The following is a 25,704-nucleotide window of genomic DNA, read 5'->3' on the forward strand; positions in this document are numbered from 1 at the left end:
GTGATGCGGCGTTTACTCAAAAACTCGAAGCAAATCAAAATCTTTTTCCTAAATTAGTTTTTAATTTTTATAAAATGCTAATATGTAGGAGAGATCGGGTACAATAGTAACAATTTTCAGTCAAGAATATTTTTCTGATTTATGATATGCAATATTTGTTGGAAAAAAAGCCTACGGATAAATTATAATTTTAGCCACAATATTATATTTCTCAATTGCAGTTAATGAAGGTATAAATATTAATAATAAGACTCCCAAGTGTAGCTGTAACTTGTTACAATCGTACTCATCATCGGTACAGCTGTAACAGGGAAGGGGGACATTTGTAACAAAAAGGTGTATTTTTTCAACGTAGCTGAAATAAATTAAAAGATTATGGTTAATGAAGCAAAATGAGAAATAAACTTTTATTTTAAGGAACAAAGAATATAAACTCAGAAACATAACTAGAAAATTAATAAAATAAAACTTATTTCGAAACTTCGCAATTTTTACAGTAGAAATACAGGTCTCCTAAATTATGAACACATTTTTCGTGAGCCACCGCTTACAGGTATTGCACTGGATCCATTGAGATCTGTTGGAAATTTGTGAATATTTTTGCAAACAATATATGCAGACTTCATCATCATCGTCATCATCCGAGGAATTTATTTTGCTCTTTCTCTTCCTTTTGCTGTTTGAAATCTTCGGAGCTACATTTTTCTTGATCCTCTTTGCCTTTCTTTCTCTATCATTCTGCTCTTCCTCTAGAATTTTTTTTTCAGGTGAATCTGTTAATATAGCACTGCGTTTTTTCCTTCTTCTAATCACTTTTTTCTGTGTTTGTGTGCACTTTGGAAATGGGCGTATGTTTTCCAGTAATTCTAGGCTTTTATCGCAGCCACTAGAAGTAGCAGGTTCGCCAGGAGATTTTTCAACAGATTCGTCAGGAGACTTTTCAACAGGTTCATCAGGAGATTGTTCTGCAAGTTCGCCAGGAAGTTGACCTACTCTAGATTCAAGCGGTCTGTCTGTCACAGTAGACGGCACAAACTCATCTTCTCCAAAAATATGTCGATTAAATGGCCAAATTCCACTAACTCTAAATCCAGAAATTATGTTCGTTGGAGTTGTAGCTCGTGGCAAAGCTTCCTTCACTATTCCAGGTATGTCGTATATGGTCAATGTTTGTCCAGGGTGATTTCTCATCCAGCTATCCATAGAATTATTAATAAAATTTTTAATAGGTCCATATACAGTTCGATCCAGAGGCTGCAATTTATGAGATGTATGTGGCGGAAACGATAAAAGGACGATGCCATTTTCTCTGCAATAGTTAATCATTGGCACATACAAATGCCAATCGTGATTATCTAATAACAATAGCACTTTATTTTCTGGGTTAGGTTTAACGCATTTGACAAAATGTTTAATAAAATTAAAGAAAATTTCCTCATTTATCCATCCTGAGCCATTTGCATCTCCAATACATCCCGTAGGTCCGTCTCGAATAAAATGAGTCTTAAATTTCTTACGTGGAAATACAAATAGAGGTGGTATTGAATTTCCTATTGCGTTAATAGCTGTGCATACAGTTACAAGTGTGCCACGTTCCCCCGAAGTTACAGCACCGACCTGTTTTGTGCCTTTAATAGCAACAATTTTTTTGGGTTTTTGCACAGTGGTAACACCAGTTTCATCGACATTGTAAATGTCTGATGCCCCAAATTTGTATTTGTCCAATACCTTTGCAAGATTATCAAAGAACTAATCCACATTAACTTTATTAAAGTTTACAGCACGTGCATGACTAGTAGCTTCTGGTATTCTGATGGATTGTGTGGAATTTCTATGCAAAAAATTTGTGAACCAGTCCTTGCCAGCTTGACCTTCAGTTTTCCAAGTATTGGGTATCTCAATATCTTGTTCAGTACAAAAATGATACACCTAAAATTTTTAAAATAGGCAATAGAACAATGATTAGACCATAATTATGTAACATTACCAATTTTCGAATTTCTTTTGGAGTTAAACCAAAGTAAAGCATGGAAGAATGTAGTATGTATTTTACGAATGCAATTTCTTGGTCCTTGGAAAGCACTCTGGTATGTGGGTTGTATCCAACCACCGGGTTTTCGCCGGATTTAATTTTTTTTATGTAACGATTTAAAGTTACATGACAAATTTTTAGATCACGAGCTACCTCTCTCTGAGACAATTTCTTTTCTAAGACTAACTGTGTAGCTCTTTTCATAATATCTTCTGAAGGTCCTCTGTTTGTTTTTCGTACCCTATGGCGTGGCATAATGGAATATCTATCTGCAGGAATAGTAATAATTGGTACAACTCTTTGAATGGAAAAGAAGGGACAATTGTAACATGTTACAATCGTCCCTCTTCGTTTTGATACATTTGTACCCTCGGTCTCCCACTTAACGTTTTTAATTTTCTGCACAATATGATATGTTTTAACCTCAAACCGCTTAATGGTAGTCAAAGATAACTATTCAAGCTACACATTAAGTACACACAGATTAGTCTAAACCAATGCGTACGGATATGGTACAAAACTGAATCAGAAAAGAAAAAATTTACTTACAGGCTTAAAAAATACAAAGACTATCATAAATTTAATCAGACTTAGATTCTTATCGTCAACTTTCCACAGACTGTGAAGGGCAACTTCACGCACATATACGCTGAGTTGACATATTTCTACGTAGATATTTAAATTATTTATTAATCATGTTACAATTGTACCCGATCTCCCCTAGCCATTAATTAATTAGATTTGGTAATAAATACAAAAAATGCGTTCGTATTATAACAAATAATGAGTTGAAGTATAATAAACTCAATGTTTTTATATTAATCTGCTAACAAATGCATTTTTTTATTTATTATTGAGTCCAATAAGTTAATGGTTATAAAAAAAATTCTTTGTAGTGAAAAAAAAAATCTTAAACTTTACCAAGACTCGAATCCGAGCCTGTCGCCTGACAAATGGCAGCCTTACCACCTATGCTACAGCGATCACTTGGCGTACCTAAAGCAAAACAGGCTTTTAAAGACTGATTACAAATTTTTCATTAACTCGTCATAACAATTAAGAATTAGCTGTAATAATAAATACATTTCTTTACACAGCATTATTGCACTAAATTTATTATGTTTTTAATTTGAAGCATACATTTTGAATGAAGATACAATAGTTTAAGGGTAACCATGCGACTATTCCTATGCTTAACTATCATAAATTATTCGATTACAAGTAACATATATTATAATATTACTTAATTAATTTATGGCAATGGAGCATATGAATAATTTTGTATTTAGAATACTGCATGGATACCCTTAAACTATCATATCTTCATACAAAATGTATGCTTTAAATTAAAAACATAATAAATTTAGTGTAATAATGCTCTGTAAATAAATGTATTTATTATCCCCCAAAAAACAGAATTCGCCTGTAAAGAAAGGCGGCAAGTACATAAACCATCTAGCATAAATGATATAGTAAAATTATCCAATTAAAAAAAGTAGTGAAATCCAAATATTAGGCAAGTATATTTTTTTACCTTAACAAAAGTTAAATTTTCGAAAAAAAAGGAACAAAAAAGTTACTTGCCGGGTCCGTAATGTTCATGCACAGTGGGAAATGAATCGTGTGTGATTCAAGTATAGCGTAGTATAGCAAATTTTATATTAGGATAAAGATTGAAGTTAGCCGAACAACACAGACGATTCTATCTCTCACTATTCATAGACATTACGGGCCCCGCAAGTAACTTTTTTGTTCCTTTTCTTTTTTTCGAAAATTTAACTTTTTTTAAGGTAAAAAAATATACTTGCCTAATATTTAAATTTCACTACTTTTTTTAATTGGATAATTTTACTATATTATTTATGCTAGATGGTTTATGTACTTGCCGCCTTTTTTTACAGGCGAAGTCTGTTTTTTGTGGGATTTCATAACGTTTTGTAAGAGTATAATATTTAAAAAATTAAATTATTCTTTTGAATTCTACAGATTTTAAAGAAAATTTCCATCCTTCTCATTTTTTGAAACAGCAACGCTTACTAATAAAAAAATATATATATTAACATTGAAAAAATATCCCAGTCAACATATTGATTTTATTGATATTTATAATGCATTTTGCATAAATGAACTTCATAATTAATGCTCAGGCTAGTTTTTTAATGTTTTCAGTTTCACCATAATAAAAGTTTGATTAAATTTTACATAATCAATAAACATACTATCAACATGTAAAAATAATTAAGTAAAATATATGTTTTAATTAATTTACATTTTTTGTTTATCAACATTTGACTTTTTACCAACATCTAACTTTGCCAAACTTCAGTAACTCCCTCAGCTGCTTTAGGTGATACAGGGACAAGACTGGAAAAGCAATTCATAAAGCTTCAAATAAGCTACAATGAAGCATATAATCGAAGTTGACATTGTCGTTTTGCATACGCCGTTTCTTTTTAGCACCAATCATTGTCACGTTTATGCTGCTAACTCTTGACAAAGGTGACATGGGAGATATATTGGCGAGTCGTCCTTATAACATTTCCTGTGCCAAACCTCAAATTTTCGTTTCGTAAATTTCTACACACTTGAAACTGGTCGAATTTCTGATGCTGCAAAATGGAGTCGAAACAACTAATTTTTAGACTGAGTTTTTTTCCATTGAGAATAAACGTGCATTTTTTCATCCATACCAATGACCAGTATACTGCCTTTGGCGTAGAATACTAGCATAGGTAACAGAGGAAAACAATCAACAGTTATTAACTCAATTTTACAGAATTTCATGCAATGAGTCTCATCCTTAAATTATGGCTGAGCAATGGATGACGTTTTTCTGAATATTGGCTTATTCTTACTTTGCCAATCTTTCAATGCTTTCATCTTTGCCTGTTTCAAATACCAGAATGCAGGAGTGAAAAGCCCAATTGTTGATTCAACTCCAATAGACAGTATGTGTGCGAACCTTCCTCCTTGGATTTTTAATTCAATTGTACCAAATGTATTTAAGTCAAAGCACAAGTATTACTAATTGCTATAATACACTTGCACAGTGACTGTAAAATACTAAATGATGATACTACGAGTAAACCTAAAATCAAATTAATCATTTAACAATCTCAATCTTCAAAGAAAGTAAATATTTGAAGGAACGTGAAGCATCTCAGTTACTTACCAGTATTTGATGTTGCCCCATCTCCATTTTCTTTATTGCTTGGTGACCTAACTTCTGTAATATTTGGTTGTCTTCGCATCTTTTGTAAACATCTATTATCGTATAATTAGCTTAAATCCAAACACTAGTCTACTTGTACTTTACGTAGATGAAGGTTCATCGGAATGCTTCATATTTTCCAAACAAGCATTACTATAATTTAGACTGAAATATTTGTTTGCATAAATGATATAACCTATCAAACAATTGATATCCATATCAGTTTAAAAAGAGAAAAAGTTAAACATAAATTTTATTAAAGATTTCCACACCTGGAAGTAGAGCATATGATTATTAAATACCTTAACAATTTCTTTCAATTAATATCCTCCTGATAATGACCGATGCACATTAATGTTGAAAGTATGCTTCTCATTGGCACAGAGTTGTAAATATTAATCTTATTTAATCCAGTCAACTCTATCCTCATCAATGAATATGAAAATGTTCTGTCTTAATTTAATCTGAAAAAGAAATACCCCCCCCCCCCCCCACAAAGTACCACAAAGTATACTACATCCTGTATTGTAAAATATAATATTATACTTATCTAATTCGCGAATCCTTCAGTCAATGTTAATTGAATTATTTATGATTGTAGAAATTAACAGATGCAATATCGGAACACGATGAATAACCTCACTGCATTAAATAAAAATAACCTCACATTACAATTTACACAGTTCAATATAGTCGCCTAATTGACAGTTCACAACCATATATAGTTTGGTCGTTGAGTATATTATGTTGGAAGCGTTGTGAAAATGACATCACTTTTTTTAGCGGCCAACTTCAGCCCGGGACATACATTTTGGCTGGAAAAAGAGATGAGGAAGAAGAAAAATGTTATTTCGCCATATATATAGATAACAGAGTATAATATCTCTGGATTGCGTGAACCGATTTTCATGTTCGTGAGCTCAAATGAAAGGGTTTTCAAAACCATTTTAAGTAAAGCTTCACTTAAATCATGACAATTGATCATTCATAGAATTAAATTGGTTTGCAAATTGGAACAACTAAACTTGCTGTATAAGTTACACGGTAGTGCTCGGTGGTATAGACATGTCATTATCTACTTTTATAGTATGTACTTGCCGTCGAGACACTACCGTGTCTCTTGATTGAAACATATTTAAACATATTTAAACATATTTAAACATATTTACACATATTTGCACAGTGAAGTCCGTATAATTAGATTTTTTTAATTCTTTATCTTGTGACAGTGGGGTTAATTATTAAACTTATATGTATAACAGTTTGCAAAAATATTTATGTAAGCTTTCAGGATATGTAATCAAAAATAAGAGTTTCTACTAAAAGAAGAAAAAGTGTACTTTAAGTAGACTTCATTGATCCATCAAATGAAATCAACCATACCGTCTTTATGTCACCCTTGAAACAAAAAAATTGTTACCTGATGATATATTTCAGTGATACCTTTTGCAAAACTTGACAATAAAACGTAACAACGAATATTCCAAATAATTGATTTATTTTCCTCTATTTTTATGCATCATACATTGAATATAAACTATCACGCTTTGTAAATTTTGAATTACTGCATTAATATATAGAATATAAAACAAAATTAAACATATACTTTACGCATTTAACTTTAGTTATGAATAAGTATTATTAACAAACAATACTATGCATATTATTTTTTATATAAAATGACATATATTAAAATATTGAAACTAAGAACGCCAATCCATTGTACACTCTCGGAAATCGAATCGTTCGAAAACATAAATAGAATTTAAAAGGGTCTTAGTTTGCTGGTGGACAAGATTTCTTCACGTCGCACAGCTTAGCTAGTCTAGAACTGAGTCCCAAGCAATAAACCTATGCCAATAAACCGACCGAATTTTAAGAATCTTTATATATCTGTACCCTAATGATTACTCAAAAATTCTAATCTCAATATTATTAATTAAACAATTTAAGACTATTATCAATACATTGCTTTTATTTTTAAGATAAGAATCAGCCCAAACACGATACTCATCGGACGATTATTTCTATATTAATTGTTAATCAGAATTTAATAATATGAGAATTGCACAAGATACGACTTATATAAAAATAATTTTCCGATTAGTCCTGTGTTTGGACTCATTCGTATCTTAAAAATACAAGTAGTGTATTAATAATAATTTTAAAACTGTTTAATTAATAATATTGAAATTAGAATTATTTAGTAATCATTAGGGTAAAGATATATAAAGATTCTTAATATTCGGTCGGCTTATTGGCATAGGTTTATTGCTTGGGACTCGATGCTAGACTAGCTAAGCAGCGCGACGTGAAGAATTCTTGCCCACCAGCAAACTAAGGCACTTTTAAAATTTGTTTATGTTTTGGAACGATTCGATTTCCTAGAGTGTACGTTCAAAGAAATTATTAAACGCATAAAATCAAGTACATAGAACACAAATTTTACCATTTGGCCTCTCATGGAAACAATGAATCTTAAAATTTATTAAATTATAAAAAAGAATCCATTCGCACACAGATGTTTGTTGTACTTCAAATGCATGAATATGTTTGTTAAATGAGACAGTTTGCATTTTTATGACAAACAAAAATTATTTCCTGTTTGTCTTTCACAACAATATTTTTTATTAAGCCATAGCTCTCTTTATCCAAAAAAGATCATTTCTAAGTTTATAAACCGTACCGAAAGCTTTGACCCATTTTACACTACATACATATCCATCTGTCTTATTAGTAAATGAAAGCAGGTTGCTTAACATTTCATTGTATGACCAATTATCAAATCCAGAATCAAGTTTTGGACCCAGGTGCAGATTATTTGAGAATCCTTCATTTTGTATGAATTTATAATTTAAGTACAGTTGATGCTTTACTGCTAAAGTATGAGGTGGATTTTAGCGCGAAGTAACTGCAGTAGCTATTTCTTTCAATTGTTTATGTTTTGCTTTGAATCTTAGAGAAGATAAATTTTTAATAGGGACATATTTTCTAATCACCGCAGGATAATGGATTAAAAAGTGATGCTTCGGTTTTAAGTGATCGGAAAATAACTCCAAATATAACTTATGATGTTCGGCAATAATTTGACTAAGTAAATCTACCCTTTCTTCATTAATAGTGGAAGCCATAAGAATGCAAATCGATTCTCTTAACAATTTCCATAAAGACCAAGCTCTGTTATTCGTGGAAACTAAGTCACCAATAATAAGACCAAAATATTGCATTAAACAAAGCATTTCAGAAGCTGAACAAATAATACGTTTTTTTCTGACAGATATTTTCGAAATAGGTGCTGGTTTATTAATTTTTGAATTATCTCCAAAGTCAGAGTATTTAATTCTCGCATTAAACGTTTCTAAGGAAAATACTTTTTCAGTTATTATTAAGTAATACAAAATTTCACCTAATTCGTATCTGCAGATACCCTCAAATACATCATGCATGATATCGAGTGTTATATTGTCAGTTACATGAAAATGTTGTAGTTCGTTAAAAATGCATTCTTCTACCAAGCCATTTCTAAAATTTTTCAAGTCTAAGTTATAATTGTTAACTGTTCGGTGAAATGATGCGTCATCAAGTAATAAATGCCTTGTCACAGTTTTATTTGCATGACATATTCGACAACAATGGTTAGCGTTGAAACTTGTAGTAAAACTTAACAGTTCATTCAAGCCTAGGTTATCGCCAATTACAGCAAGTAGAACAAAATAAACTTTGTTCTCGTGGCCATTAACTGTCACTATTATACCGTTTTTTTCAAGTACTGCCAATTCATCAATTAAATTTTTGAACAACTTTTTTTAATCCAAACTTCTTCAAATCTTCTGTTTTGTGAATTTGTGCTACAAAAATATTTTCGAGTTTACTCCTATACTTTTCAGGGACATAAGAAATGGTATAATATGTAGCACCAATTTTTTGTATACCGCTATGCGACCCTAACGGATTATTTATTTCAAAATCGTCGAAAAAAAGTATTAGGGGTAACACTATTTTTCCGTCATAGCTTGATTGAATCTTTTTCCATAATACACCATCTAAGACGCTTGTAAAACTTCCTCTTTATTTCATTTCTAAGTTCCGATAAAACATCATTTAATATATTTGGAAGTTCCAAAAATTTAGTTAATATTGTTCTTAATGGTATGAAATCTATGGTAACACTTGAAATTATTACTTTGTTGGATCCATTTACTCTGTGCGATTGTAACTGACTCTCAATCGTATACGTCACCGGCGGAATATAACTGTTTATACTTTGAAAATACTGTAAAGTCAAAAATTCTGATTTTAATATATTACAAGCGTCGTTAATTACAGATAAAATGAAATCAACATTATTTTTACTAGAGTCACCTATGTTTACAGTAGTTACTTCAAAAATAGATGAGAAAATAGTTACAAATAAAGTCTTAAAATGTTCTACAATTTGAAACGTACTATTTTTTGGTGACCTAGTATCACTGAGTAATCTAGAAACAAGTAATGCAAAACATTTAAAAATGCGATTTTTCAACATTTCCACATTATCTATATTCGCCTTAGATAATTAAAAAACAGTTTCATGTATATCTGATCTTACATTGTCGTCGTCGTTTTGTAAACTAACTCCGATTTCATTTTCAGCAATTTCTACGACTTCTTTATTACCATTACCATTTTGTACTCTTATATTTTTAGCAGCATTCACATGGACCTTACAAATATGCCGCTTCAATGAATAAAAATGGCTAAATGCTCGATTGCAACCTTCGAATTTACAGCAGCACTCATTGTGCAATTCATTCTTATGATGTAATTTGGCATGACCTAATAATATCTCATTATTGTGTCGAAAGTCTTACTACAATAAGGACAAGAGTACATTTTTAACTTTTCTTTACTCAGTTTCTTCACAAAAATATTAACGGCCTATAACCCTTGCACGAAATATAATTGATGAAATTAAACATTAATTATATATTAACAAATACAATCAATATTATAACAACGAATTATTTATTATTTTAAAGTAAAAAATCGCAAAAACTAATAGCTTGTATTAGTTAGTAAGCCGTTTTAGGTCTGATATTAATTCATTAACGATAGAGCACTTGTTATCGTAATGGGTTTTTATACTATATATAAATCTCTGAATTAGTAACCAAAGGTGCTCACTTTTTGGTGGATACTTTATGTTGAGAACGAAGAAAACTTTAAAACAAATGTCAATTGCTTTCAGTAAGTTTCCAGGAATGTATAAAATTTCATTTACACATACGTATATAGATGTAATGCTGCCAAGACTAGGTCCTATAACGATGAGAAATGGTTGCAAGGTTTGTCCAAATTGTTTCATCGAGTTTGCTGGTTTTTCAATTTCCGCAGTAATATCACATGCTGCCTAAATATCGTCCAGGAAAAAAATTTGTGTTATTACTATGACGGTAGTGATGAAGCACATAATCATAGTAAGATGGGTACACACTTGAGTCGATTCTCGTCCCGTATCAAGTAAACGAACCATATACATGCTACTGTTTTTCGATGTGATACTTACCAAATCGAAACAATAACATGTATGTGTGGTTAGTTGCTCGGTTCGGGACGATGATCGGATTAAATATATACCCAATTTTAGCTATGTACTATAATAAATAATTGTTCTAAAATATGCCTATTATATTGCATTGATATTGTTGAATAGGAAATTAAAAAATTTCTCTAGCTAGAAACGTCATCAATCTCAGATTTGACTATCGTGTCAATATTGTTATATTTAACCCATTTCAATTAAAATTTAAACAATCTTATGAAAATCATTTTGGGGTAGAACATCCTTAAGCCGGCGGTACACGATGCTGGATCCGTGCTGGATCGGCTTGCTGAATTTGTTGGGTCCAATGAGATTATTACTTTTAGTTCATAACTGAATCATTATTGGTTTTCACAGATGTAGTAAGCAATCTAGTACGAAATACAGCATCGTGTACCGCGCCGGCTTTACACACATAACACTTTGTAGCATCAAAATCTTTATCGTTTAGGATGTGTAAAGTAACTCATCCTTTATCATATTAAAAGAGAAATTATATGAAAAGATATACACACTTTTGACAAACATGACGATGATTGAGATAAATTTAGACTTTTATTGAAATGGTTGCTCCATTTTTTTTTAAATAATACTCGTGTTCCTATTTGAGGAATCAATTCTTTCAAAAGATTACAGTCTAATTGAGGCATCACAGTTTAATTAATATTATGCTCTGCAAAAACGAACAGAACTTATAGGAAGAAATATTATGTGATAAGCTCTGTAGATAAAAGTGGGAATATAATTTGTGAAATACTTCTATCAAATTTAATGCAATAGAAAAATAAATGTGCTAGATATTATGAAAGAGACCAATATTTAAGAGAATACCAAACAATTTTATAGTTTAATTATTTAAATATGAAGAAGGTTTACAAACTTGTGTACTAACCAAAAAAGTAATTAAACTAATTTTACCAATGGAAGTAGAAAGATACCTTACTTTAGCTAACAAAGGCTCTAACAGAAAGAACACATACCAATACATATTAGTAATATAAAATATAATGTTGACAGTATTCAATAGGAAAAGATAAAATACTTCTAGTACCATTTGCATTTACTATTTGATATTTCCATAATTATTTTAAATCTTGTAAAATTGTATAGAAATAGTCTGTAATACCTGAACAGTATAATATCATAATCTAATGTACTACGTTTCAATAGAAAGTCAACAATAAAATATAAGAATTATTCACCTGCAAAAATGGGAACCAACCCTGAAAAGTCCCAATTTTCTAATAAAGCAACAGTGTAAGCATCCATCTCATTAGTTTTTAACAACTTTATACTTTTTGAAACTATATAAGAGCATCAAATTGGCAACCGTGTAACAATGACTTTCTCCAATGTTAATTATTATATGCACGTAGCTGTTTGATAAACAGAATCTTTCAACGGTTTTTTTAATAATATCTAAATAGAAGTATAAAAAGTAAAGTTAATTTTATAAAATGTCACATCAGTTATAAGTAATTTTATATATTCCAAAATACTGTTAACATCAAAGTTTAACTTTTTCGAAGCTTCGAGAAAAACGTCGAACAATAACGAAACATCGAACCACTCTTTATTATGAAGTTAAAATCACTTCTATTCGTAAAAGGAATTGTTGTTAAATATACTTTATTTAATTACCTGAAAAAGCAGGCTCTTAAAAATATACTTCGTATCACTACAGATGAAATAACACTACAAATATTGTTCAATATCTAATATAAGTAATTGCACTACTCATGTAGCTCCTTCTTGTAGCTCTGAAATCCGTCTTATGACTCTTATGTTCGTCTCTTCCGTTCTTCTAACCAGTATTCCCTGCTCACTAGTGATGCTAGAATTGGCTGAATTGAGTCTCTTTGCAACAGGAAAAAAACGAACGAAGGATTATAAAAATCTACACAACAAACGCATATTTACATAAGATTGTTATTTTTTTGTTTTATTGCAAAAAGGCTCAATTCTGGCATCATTGTACTGTACTAGTTACTATGCGACTGTGCTGCTGCGCGTCGTCTCTATAAGTTACTACGAGTGCACATATATAGAATAGTATTTGACTATATAGCAGATAGGCACTTATACCCAACAGCGTCTAGCCCTGACTTACGACTAGCCAGCTAAGGCCCGGTTCCACAAGCCTTGTTTAAACTGGATTAAGTTAATTATGCTATTTTCTATGTGACATAAAATGTAGCTAAATTAACTTAATCCAGTTTAAACAAGACTTGTGGAACCGAGCCTAAGGGCCACTTTCACCAACTAACTCGTGGTTAAAGTAGTATAGTTCGCGTAACATGAACTATACTGCTTTAACGAGAGCTAGTTAAAGTAGTACAGTTAATGTGACGCGAATTATACCACTTTAAGTCTAACTTAAGTCAACTTGGTGAGACTCACCCTTTAGTTTAGTATATGTTACGGGAACTATACTACTTTTAGCTGCCTAACCGTAACAAAGGCTTGGTGGCGTTAGCCATTACTGTATATTCTTCGTCTCAAGATATTCGTAAAACATTCACTTTTAGCGCCTATTTTAGTTCAAATACTTCCACAACTCTTTATAAATATTATTTTATTTCATCTCAGCTGGCTTACTTCGTTCAATGCTTAAATTAAACGGAATATCATAATTTTGCTATGGACAAAACTGCTATAGTTAGATAACACAAAAACTCCGATATACCGCCGTTAGAGATAAACCTTGTATGTAGCCGATGGGCATGTATTGTGTCTCTTCCGAGGGCTGTACTCTTACGCTCGGAAAGACGCCATAATAATTAATAATGAGGGGATCGGAAATGGTCAACGAGTAAAAATCAAAAGTGACAATCGAAGCAATGACAGAATTGAATTAAATATATCATATTTGAAAACTCAAGAAAATTATATGTTTCAAATGTATATATTTCAAAAACAATGCAAACTATGTTCACGCCAATGGGAACATTTTTTTTTAAAGCAAATAACTTAAAGTTCAATCGGATAACTTATTTCTTCAGTCCTATCGAATGGTGATGTTCTTATGAATAATATGTTATTTTATTTAAAACAAAATTTTTCCTATTTCTGTACTCGCTTTAATTCAATATTTATTAATTTTAAGTATATTCATAATTAATAATTAAAAAATTTAACAAATGAAAAAGAAACGTACAATTCATTTCAAATAAACATATGAGCCTTTGAAATATTGTAAGATTTATTTGTTTCCAATTTAAAATTTTTAGTATTTTTGTAAGAGATTTTATTTTCGGCAAGGAAACATTTATTGAAATTGAAAATCTCACTACTTCAATTGAAGAAGAATTAATTTGATTCGAATTAATAAGCGCAATGTTTTGAAAAAAAAACCTGTTGCTTTTAAAGCAATGTAGTATTTCCTATAATTATTTGAATGAACAATATTTGTCTACTATTAAATGAAAATATGTTACAATTTAATATCTGTGATAAGCTAGGTAATATGTCGAATATGAAGATTTATTCGTTTCAAGTTTAAAAAATTGTTTAAAAATGCAAATGTCTTGTTTTCTACAAAGGATTCATTTGACTAAATGGAAAAACGGAATGTTTCATCGAATAATATATTGGACAAGACTTATTAATTCTGGTGAATCATTTAAGCAAGAGGTTGTTTATATAAAATAAATATATATTCTGATTTTTTCACTCGCAGTAGCTGCTTATTTATTGATATTAAATGGATTTCCCATTTGTAATAAATAAATGAAAAATTCAAAAAGTTTATATGCTAATTGTTAGAATAAAACAAGTTTCTTTTGGAACATATAAAGAGTTACCTTTGTATTAAATCTACAAATTGTTTGAATTAATGTAATTATTTTGTTCTTGTAAATGGAGGCTTTTCGAAAAATTGAAGAATTCAATGTTTACGCCAAACGACAATATGTTTAATATAATTTACAAAGTACTGTATATTTAAATAAATAGTTTATTTGATTTTAAAGAAAATACACTTGCCTATTTTAGTTAATTGAAACGTATATTTTCTATTACGAAATGAATTAAGTTAAATTTGAATAAATGTGATAAAGATGTTAAATGTTAAATCTAGGCGTTTTATTTCTTCGATCGAATTCCACGTACTTTGAATTAAAAAATGCCTTATTTGTATTTAATGAATACTTGTTCATTTTAACAGAAAGAAATTAATTACTTTTCTTAAACTTTTTATTTAAATTAAATTAATATTTATTGAGTTTAAATAATTATATATTTTAAACAATTAACATTTTATTGAATCAAGAAAATATTATTGAAATCTGTAAACATTAAATGTAAGTAAATCTAGTTTCGTTTTAAATGGACAAATAAATTCACTGAAATGTACAATTTTTTTAATACCAAAACGTAAATTCTAATAAACCAACGTTTTCGAATAGAATTTACAATAATTTTAGTTTAAATAAATTTGATTTATATTTATTAAATATCTATGTAGAATGAATATGTCTTTCTTCAAATATATATTTTTAAATATTCAGGTTATTAAAATTAAATCTTTTATATTTACTTCAAGGTTATTTTGTTTCATTATAGCAACTGGACATTCAAATAAATCGATTTGTTTAATTTTAACAGTTCTTTCTCTCAGTGCACATATTCTTAAGCATAAACTAAGTCGATAAATTATGTAGGCATTAATATTGTACAAGCATCACTGCTGAGATAAATCAATTTTAAACTGATAAATCAGGGCTTCGATTCAATTAAAAAATTACTTTACTTTCACTTTCATAAACAGTTCTCCTTCAGAAAACAAAAGAAATTTTTACTTCTCCATCATTCCGTATTATCGGAAACGCATACACACACACGCACGCAACTACTCCGATTAATAATATTACCTCCTAATGGCTTACATTCCTGATTCCGATGCTAATGAAATTTACTTTCTGTTTATGTTTAAAACGATCCTTGACAGCACCCATTTAGTTGAAAAGTATGGAGAATCATACGGCTTTATTTGTTGATTAATTTTCAACTCGTTTTATCTATTCGGTGACGCGACATATGAACTGTTCTAAGGTAGTCAAATAATAAATATTATATTAAAAAAGCGATTATAAGATATTATATTTTTTCGGTTTTTTAAATTCTTACTATTTTAACAGATAGAGAAGTTTGCTGTGTGCATCATTGGAAGATCAGTGCTCTGGAAATTTCAATCTAATTGGACAGCAAGGACCCCTTTATGAATAAATAAGCCTTTTTTCATTTTATGAAGGGACAAGCCCCAAAATTGAGAATAATTTTCTCTTTATGCCATATAGATTGTCCATAGTTTTTACCTAGTACTTTTTGCATAATGTCTGCCTAAATGGACTTTCCAGTAAAATTAGCCAATTGCTTGATCAGATTCTAGTTTATAGTGATTAGAAGCTGATATGCTCACCAAAAAGAAATATTTCACAATTTACCAAACAAATCGTAATAAAGCGAAGAGAAAAGCACACGCATTTAATAACTTATCTCTGAAATCTTTTCGTACCTAAGGCGTGCAAAGACTATAAATAATAATCTACAGCGTTAACACAAAATTTTTGTTAATTTTGTGGCTTTCCCTTCATAAAATAAAAAAAGGCCTATTTTTTTTAATGGGATCCCTCAAGCTCTCCATTTAGATTGAAATTTCCAAAGAAGACCATGACCTTACTTGATAATTTATTTCCGAGTCATTTAGATCGATCTTCCAACGGTGCATACAACAAATTGCTATATCTCATAAAACTATAAGATTTTCAAAAACAGAAAAAAATACAATTTCTTATAATCGCTTTTTTAATTTAATATTTATTTTCTGACTATCTTAGAGAAGTTTATATGTCGCGTCACCGGAAATATAAAACGACTTGAAAATTAATCTACAAATAATGCTTTATCGTTGCGCCGAATTTTCAACTTAATAGGTGATTTTAAAGATTCCCCTTAAAATAGGTAAAAAATGAATTTCATCAGCACCAGAATCAGGAATGTAAGACATTAGGAGGTAATATTAATAATCGGTGTAGTGGCGTGCGTTTGTGTATGCGTGTAGGACAATACGGAACAGTTTAGAAGTAAAAACTTGTTTTGATTTTCGAAATGGAACTGTGTTTGTGTGTGTCAACGAAAGTGAAAGTAAAGTAATTTCTCCGTTCAATCAAAGCCCTGATTTATCGATTTAAAATTGATTATATATATTACCAATGATGCTTTTATGGATGGAATAGTATAGGAATTTTCTGTTTCGTGTAGCCTCAAGAGTATGTGGTTATAATTAAAAATATGATTTCTGTTATACCTTGTATATATGCCTAAAACTCCATAGACAATAAGTTCGCTGCCTTACCTCACCCGTCCACTTTTCCTAGCTCCCCTTACCCTATATGTTCACTTTAGGTATGTAGTTCGTACTTCCATGAGCTGCTCATATAAACTGTAATTCATTATATTATGATTGTGAATGTGACATTCTTTTAAATGCAGAAATAAATTCAATTAAGGGGATGCATTGAGTGACTCAAACACTCATTCAAGTTTATTTCCCAAACTATTAGGAATATGAACTTTTTTGTAGAGATTAAATTTACTCTTTTGACTGTACTGAAGCGCGCTACAAACTCGGTTTCTCAAAATTATAAAAAATAATTTACATAAAAATGATAAATAATTGTAATTTTGTTGGTCATAATAATATTGAAAATTAGGCCTTTTAGCGCGCTAACGAAAAGTTCTATGACTAATTTGAGATCAAGAAGAAACAAATATACCTAAAAATGTGGAAGATTTTTTTGAAAAACTAAATTAGCTATTGAAAGACAAGTTTTACACTGTTTTACCGACGGAGAAGTTTCACAGTGCGCTAGACAAGGACGGGCCTATTAGCTCTCTCGCTTTAGGAGTACACAACTACCCACTCTCTCCCCACCATTCCCCGCTAAACAAACCAGCTCTCCTACACACAGCAAGATGGCTAGCTAACGCTACCTGTCGGTGTGAATCCGTAGCGGAATGGAAGAACAAATAATTATTTGTTGATTTCAGGGTTAGGTTTTCGCAAATCCGCCGTTGTACCGCCCTTCCATATTATTTCCGACAGCTATTATAAATTTCTCAAACCATTTTATCATCTACAAGTCTCAAAAATCTTGAATTAGTTGACGAAAGCATGACTCGTATCAGCCGACGCTGATCGCTAAGTTGTGTAGCGCATCACCTACGAGCACCAACACACAGCAAGACGGCTGGCTAACGCTGCCTGTCGGTGTGATTCCGTAGCGCAACGCAAGAATAAATAATTATTTCTAGGATTTAGGGTTAGGTTTTCGTAAAGCCGACCTTGTACCGCCCTTCCATATTATTTCGGGAGGCTACAGTAAAATTTTCAAAGTATTTTGTTATCTACAAATCTCAAAAAACTTGAATTAGTTGAAGAAAGGGTGATTCGTTGCAGCCGACGCTGATAAGTTACACAACTTAGCGATCAGCGGCGGCTGCTACGAATCACGCTTTCATCAACTAATTCAAGTTTTTTGAGACATGTAGATCATAAAATGATTTGAGAAATTTATAGTAGCTGTCGGAAATGATATGGAAGGGCGGTACAATGACGGATTTACGAAAACCTAACCCTGAAATCTACAAATAATTATTTGTTCTTCCATTCCGCTACGGATTACCACCGACAGGCAGCGTTAGCTAGCCATCTTGCTGTATGTAGGAGAGTTGGTTTATTTAGCAGGGAATGGTGGGGAGAGAGTGGGAACCCCTTCTAAAGCGAGAGAGCTAATAGGCCTGTCCTTGTCTAACGCACTGTGAAACTTTTCCGACGGTAAAACAGTGTAAAACTTGTCTTTCAATAGCTAATTTAGTTTTTCAAAAAAATCTTCCACATTTTTAGGTATATTTGTTTCTTCTTTGTCTCAAATTAGTCAGAACTTTTCTTTAGCGCGCTACAAGGCCTAATTTTCAATATTATTATGACCAACAAAATTACAATTATTTATCATTTTTATGTAAATTATTTTTTATAATTTTGAGAAACCGAGTTTGTAGCGCGCTTCAGTACAGTCAAAAGAGTAAATTTAATCTCTACAAAAAAGTTCATATTCCTAATAGTTTGGAAGATAAACTTGAAGGAGTGTTTGAGTCGCTCAATGCATCCCCATAAGGGGGTAGTCTAATGTGAGAACCTCTAAAAACGATCATTTTCAATAATATTTTTTTCAAGAACTGTTGCATATAATAAACTAAACTTTTTTTTTCCTGAAAAGGTAAAGATTAGGAGAATAAGAAATAATTGTTTTAATAATGAATTAATCTTTAGCAATTTATTTATTTACATTTTCTTGAACTGATAGAAATAATAACTTATTTCTCTATCGTAGGTGATTCCACCCTTCCCAAATATTTGAAACAAAAAATCGATTAATATTCGTAACTTATGACAGTGCCACTATCATTGGAACCTCAGTTTTAAATTTCATTGTAAAATAATAAAATGGCGACTATTTTTGCACAAATGAAGGGAAAAAGTGTTTTTCTTTTCATGAATGATTACAAAATTATATGTTAACCGCCAATAGGCACCTGTTTTTTTTCTACGTAGATAGACGCGTGGGCTGCCGCGAACACCCCATTTGTTTTTTGTTATTTGACGTAAAATATTTACGAATTCAGATTTATTTTTCAATAAATATCATCTATGTGACGTTCCCTTCGTATACGATAGCAGTTGCATGTCTTTAAGTTATTTATATTAATTAAAGGCTAATACTTGTAAGTGATTGCACAAATTTTTCGCTAAGTTATCAATAGATTTCTATTCTTGGGGTGTTTTGGACACATCGCGCGCCAATTGACGGGTTAAAATCAAAATTTTAACATGATTGAGATTCCGACGATAGCCACGAATGTGCTAAATAATGTGTCAAAATTTCAAGTCGGTATCTTTAACCGTTGTTCCGAAATCACCTGCGCTAAGTTAAAAAATGTCATTTCGAGAAAAACTGGTTTAAAGTTTTATCTAATGAAAACTCATACTAAACATATCTGCAAGGCTAATCTATAATGCTACGTAGAAATATCATTGCTCTCTTCGCAGTACCTTCCATATATATTTTCATATATATGTATATTTGTGAACTCAAGAATAATCATAAAACAGCTGCTCTAAATACTTATCCATAAACCTGCTGCGAAACTCCAGAACACACCAAAAGATGCGCAGCTATAGCGTCAGTTTCGAAACATTATAGGCTTTAAAGAAAGAAGAAATCAACTTAATCCCCTATAGGATATCGATTCTAAGATTATAAATTGTTGAAAAATGCAACAAAAGAAATTTCAATTTTTTTGCCCTGTCGCATTAGACCACCCCCTTAATAGTGACCGAAAGAGTCGACAATTAGATAAATATAATATTATAATTTACAATATATAATATAATGTAGTTTATGGTACTTTGTGGAGTTTCTTTTTCAGATTAAGTTAATATAAAACATCCTCTTTTTCATTGCTGAGTATTGAATTGACTGGATTCATTTCGATTGATATTTAAAATATTCATGGTGAAATATTTCCTTTCAACATTAATACGCATCAAACATTATCAGGAGTATATTAAGGGGATCCACACGACCGACGAAAAATTTAATTCGAGCCTATCTCCGAAAATAATAAAAATATGAACTTTTTAGTAGAAGTTGAATTTACTCGCTTACCAGTGCTTAAGAGCGCTACAGGCACAGAGTTTCATTAAAACAATTTCATTTTTTATGAAAATTATAAACAATATTTTTGAAAACATTAGTAATATTAAAAAAAGGCGCTGTGGCGCTCTCAAGAAGAGTTCTATGAATGATTTAAAACCAGAAAGAAGTAAATACTTTCAAAAATGTCGAAGATTCGTTTGAAAAACTAATGCAGCTATTCCAATATAAAACTTGCCGGTTTTACTGATCGAGAAGAATCGTCACGCGTTAGACAAATACACGTATATAATAAGTTGTTCCGCTTTTATATGGCTATAAATACATATTTATAGCCCTACTAAAGCGGGAGAACTTATATACGTGTACTTGTCTAACGCGTGACGATTCTTCTCGATCAGTAAAACAGGCAAATTTTATATTCCAATAGCTGCATTAGTTTTTCAGAAGAATCTTCGAAATTTTTGAACGTTTTTACTTCTCTCTAGTTTTAAATTACTCATAGAACTCTTCTTGAGGGCGCAGACCGCCCTTTTTTCAATATTATTAATTTTTTCAAAAATATTATCGTTTATAATTTTCATAAAAAATAAAATTGATTTAATAAAATTCTGAGCCTGTAGCGCTCTTAAGCACTGTTAAACGAGTAAATTCAAACTCTATTAAAAAGTTCATTTTTTTATTACTTTCGGAGATAAGCTTGAATTGAATTTTTCGCCGGTCGTGGATCCCCTTAAAGATGCGTATATCATTTTATGTGGTCTATGGAATAATAATAAAAGCATGTTTGATATGAGATTAAAAATTCTTGATGAGTAATGTGTAATAAATTTAACAAATGTCACAAAACCTGTTAAAGATAATATTTGGTATCTAAAAAAACTACTAGATATTAGACCATACCTCTCTATGGACAGAACGTGCACTGCATTTCTGTTATTTGTTATTCAGCTTATGCAATTGTTACATTCAGTATTCAAGTGTAGAAAACTTAAACTTACAATGAAATGCTCTAATTTCTGCACAAAAACTGATAGAATGCAAATTTCCTGTATAAGACTGGACCCTCCAATATGTCAAAAATTGACTAAATTTCCATCAATATTATGTACATTGAGAGTTTAACAGCCCAGTTTCCCTTCAAAATATATAAAATAATGATCAAATTGTTTATGCAAAAGATCACTAAATCTCCAAAATAAGCAATAATTTAAAAGATATCTCTAATTTCCAATCGTACAATGAAAAATACGAAATTATCATTAATATTAAAAATTTTAAATTGATTATCCATCATCTAGTGGTTTCCCAGGGGCTCCATCAGTTACGTTCATATGTAGTACACCTAAAACTATCATGAAATACCATAACTTTTTCACAGAAATAACAAAATTTAAATTTCATTTATAAAATTAGACCTTCCAAAAATGTCAAAAATTGACTAAATATTCATCAATATTATGTCAATTTAGACCCTTCAAGATTAATAAAACAATGATTAAAAAGTGTATCGAAAAACTATTAAAAAATGGTATAAATATTCTTATTACAGATAAAAATTTTTATCCTGCTTTTTACGCTTGATCATAAATAATTATGAACCCTATTTTTTTGATAATACGTTTGCTTAATCAAGTATTATGCAACATATTAGAACATTTATAACATTGATATTTAAAGTTTCTAAAATGAGGCATTGCAAATTTAATAAGTTTTTCATAAATACAGAATAATTCAAAACATTTGTACATGCATATTAAGTGGCCAAATAATCAAATGAATTATTTGATTAGATAAGTTTTTTTCTTTGGTATGATAGGAAGTTTGGAAAGCTTCCTTATATTCCAAAGCAAAAGAAATGCATATTAAAAGGTTACGTTATGCATTTAATGCTTTGATTATACATAAGTACTGTTCTTTGCAACGACTGGGAACTTAGAAAGCTCTCTTGTATTCCAGAGTAATTAAGATAATAATATTTTATATTAAGTACTATATATTTTTACAAAACATTAAGATATCCCACAAAAACAAGCTTCGCTTGTATAAAAAAAACAGCAAGTACGTAAATCGTCTAGTTTAAATATATAGTATAATATAATATTCTAATTATAAAAAGAGTAGTGAAATCCAAAGTTTAGACTAGTATATATTTTTACCGTGGCAAAAGAGTTAAAACTTCGAAAAAAAAATAGTAATACAAACAAGTTACTTACAGGGCCCGAAATATTCAAACGTAAGTCGTTATCTTACAATACAAGCGCTGCTTCTTCTAATTTCAAAATATCATTATTGAATACCATTGCATAGAACGGACTCCCGGTAAGTACCTTGTTTGTGTTACTATTTTTTGTTTTTGGAAATTTTAACTTTTGCCACGTTAAAAATATATACTTGCTTAAAATTTGTATTTCACTACTTTTTTTAATTAGAATATTTTATTTAACTATATAATTACGCCCGCGGTAGACCATTTATATACTTAACGTTTTTTTTACAACTGAAGCTCGTTTTTTTATGGGATGCAAACAGTACTAGACAAAAATTATTGATAATCCACGCGGCATAGAGAAAATTATTTTTAAATTTTTGATTTGTGAACTTTCATAGAATGGAAGTAGGCATAATTATTCTTAAAAGGTTACCTCATACTCTCAACTTAGTTTGAAATTTTTCAGAAATGACTATGGGGTTACGTGAAAACCTATTTTCGAATCATTTTACTCATCCAATGATGCAGCAATCTGTTCTATCTGATAATACAGTAAAATTTTTAAGCATCGAAAAAAAAAATTGTGTAATTCCGTTTGAATATAATACTTATTGTTTTGATCACTTTATTAAATAGAGTAATTCATTCGGCGCATCAATGATAAGATAAAACGACTTTAAAATTAATCTACAAAAATAACGCATTATTATTGCCCAGAATTTTCAATTCATTAAACGCTTTCGAGGGTCCTTATAAAAGTATGCAAAAAATAGATTTTATACAGCGGTAGGATCACGAAAGTAAGACGTCAGGGGGAAATATTAATAAACGGTATATTATCGCATTTGTGCATACTTGTGACGGTATAAAACGGTGAGAAGTACGAGCTTCTTTGTTTATTAAAAGAGAATAGAGTCATCGAAAGTGAGAGTGAAGTAATTATTTCGTTGAAGTAAAGCCCTGATTGTGCTAGAATTAAAAATAATTTTTCTCGGTAATGATGCTTTTGCGGAAGATATGGTGCATGACTTTTCGGTTTGGTATATCCTCAAATATAAGCAGATAAAATTATATGCTTCATTGCCAATACATCCCGTATATAAAAAATTATTTAAGTCTTAACTTATTTTTCTGTTTCCACACTGTAATAGCCGAATAAGTAATCATTATCACGTCATTTGATATGAGATTAGACTAAATATAGAATACTAAAATGCTATAGTGAAACAATATATGAAACCAGATATTTTGTCCTACATCGATAAAATAGGCCTTTAACTAATACGGAGATTTTTTTCTGTAAAATTATTTGAAATCGTGTTAATATTCTTAAAGGACATCTATCGAAAATAAAGGATAATGAACGTTACATTTATTATAACTATGAGTTCTAAAATATTAATCTTATTAAAAGAGAAATTAAAAGATCAATGGTATTCAGTTGGTTATATATGGGGCTTTGTTTGTATTAGAAAAGTAGTGCAAGGAAAAGATTAAGAGGAGAAGAGGATATATTATAGATCTCAAGTCGTGTGGTAGTGGAGCTTACTTAGCCTGAATACTATGGGCTGACAGTATCGCTTCTAGTTCACAAACGAAAAAAGCGAGAATAAAAAGTAAAATAGTCTCTTTCATATTCAGTAGTGATTAGTTTACTCGCTTATGTGCGTGCCTGCGAGTGAGTGAGCGGGTAAGAATGCAACTTTCCTGCTTACTAAGCTGACGTTTTCTTTTTATACATTAGTAAAGTGGGAGTAGCGGTGCCGAAAGGAGGCGAGAAACATGTGTGGATAGCTTGTCGGGCAGAAAACGCAAAAACACCGATCATCAAATTCCACTGATCTTCCAAACGGATGTTCTGAAAGTTTGACTGTCGACTCGGAGAGGCATGTGTCTTCAACGAAATCATAATTTTCTTCTTTTTAATACTTACTTCTAACTCCAATTCTTATTAAGATCAGTACAAAAAAATTAGCAGTGAAGCGTCATTAAAATCTAACGTGTGTTTACCACAATATTTTCACACATCACTCTATATACGTAAACAAACAGTTGCTTAGCATCGTTAATCAAAATTTTCCACCGATTCTAAGTAGGACTTTCGAAAAAGTGGTTGAATGCTTTACGTGTACTTCACATCATTAAATCATTGACAATATCCAACTTTAAGAACAACAGCAGACCTTCTTAAAAATACGAGTAGACTTGTCGACAGAGTTGCCTATACTACCATTGCACGATGGATTGAAGACTCAGCCGATGCTCGCGATTGAAAAACTAAAGAATACAGCAAGATTGTGAGGAATAATCTATATTTAGTTGCATACTTTGGTAAAATTAAACCTCGCCATAACGGCAAGCCAAAGCGAAGCTGTCAGAGGGACAGAGAATACGCCGGGCTACCTAGTGAATGTTAACCAAAAGCCCAACCAACTGTGATAATAATCTGATTAAGCAAATATGAGTTAATCGGTTCATTCTCAAATCGAAACAAAGTATTTATCTGAGCCTAGTTGTATTATTAGTGTGAAAAATAAGCTTTGCAATATAATCTAGATGTTTGAAACGTTATGTGAAACATTTCAATCAAAAGAAAAATAAGTGATGAACACAACGATTGTAAACATTCATTCAATTTTTGCTGTTCATATAATTATATATATATATATATGTGTGTGTGTGTGTATGTGTATGCACATTCGAAAATTATTTTGTGATTTCAAGTGTGATTAGTATGGAATTAATGAAGAATAGTGCTATCGAAATGTTGTCACGAAGGAGCATTGCGATAAAAGATTTCAGTACAACCGACGAGGATGGAGATGAAAATAGTGAAGACATTGATCGCGCTTCCCTAAATATTGATCTCTCAATGGCAGAACAGTTTTACTACGAAGTCATTTCATCCTTCGAAAAAGAGGAGGTAAAATGAGATTACTTGCTTACCCTGAT

The 25,704-nt window shown here is 30.8% G+C and overlaps 1 protein-coding gene across 5 annotated transcripts in view; it reads left to right on the forward strand.

Moving 5' to 3' along the window:
* LOC136784284 (dystrophin-like) overlaps nt 1-25,704 on the forward strand; it is a 384,172-nt gene that overhangs the window by 20,572 nt on the left and 337,896 nt on the right. Inside the window, exon 1 of one of the 5 annotated variants that reach the window (XM_066744862.1) lies at nt 25,448-25,675. The exons of the other annotated variants lie outside the window; for them this stretch is intronic. Within the exon in view, the coding sequence (XP_066600959.1) occupies nt 25,487-25,675 (189 nt within the window). The 5' untranslated portion in view covers nt 25,448-25,486. Of the gene's footprint in view, nt 1-25,447; nt 25,676-25,704 lie in introns of those variants that run through there. 5 annotated transcript variants of the gene reach the window in all.

The sequence above is a fragment of the Prorops nasuta genome, unplaced genomic scaffold (genome assembly GCF_024137725.1).
Source record: "Prorops nasuta isolate Cenicafe-Biocafe unplaced genomic scaffold, Cenicafe_Pnas_1.2 PNAS00051, whole genome shotgun sequence".
In the NCBI taxonomy this organism is placed as follows: domain Eukaryota; kingdom Metazoa; phylum Arthropoda; class Insecta; order Hymenoptera; family Bethylidae; genus Prorops; species Prorops nasuta.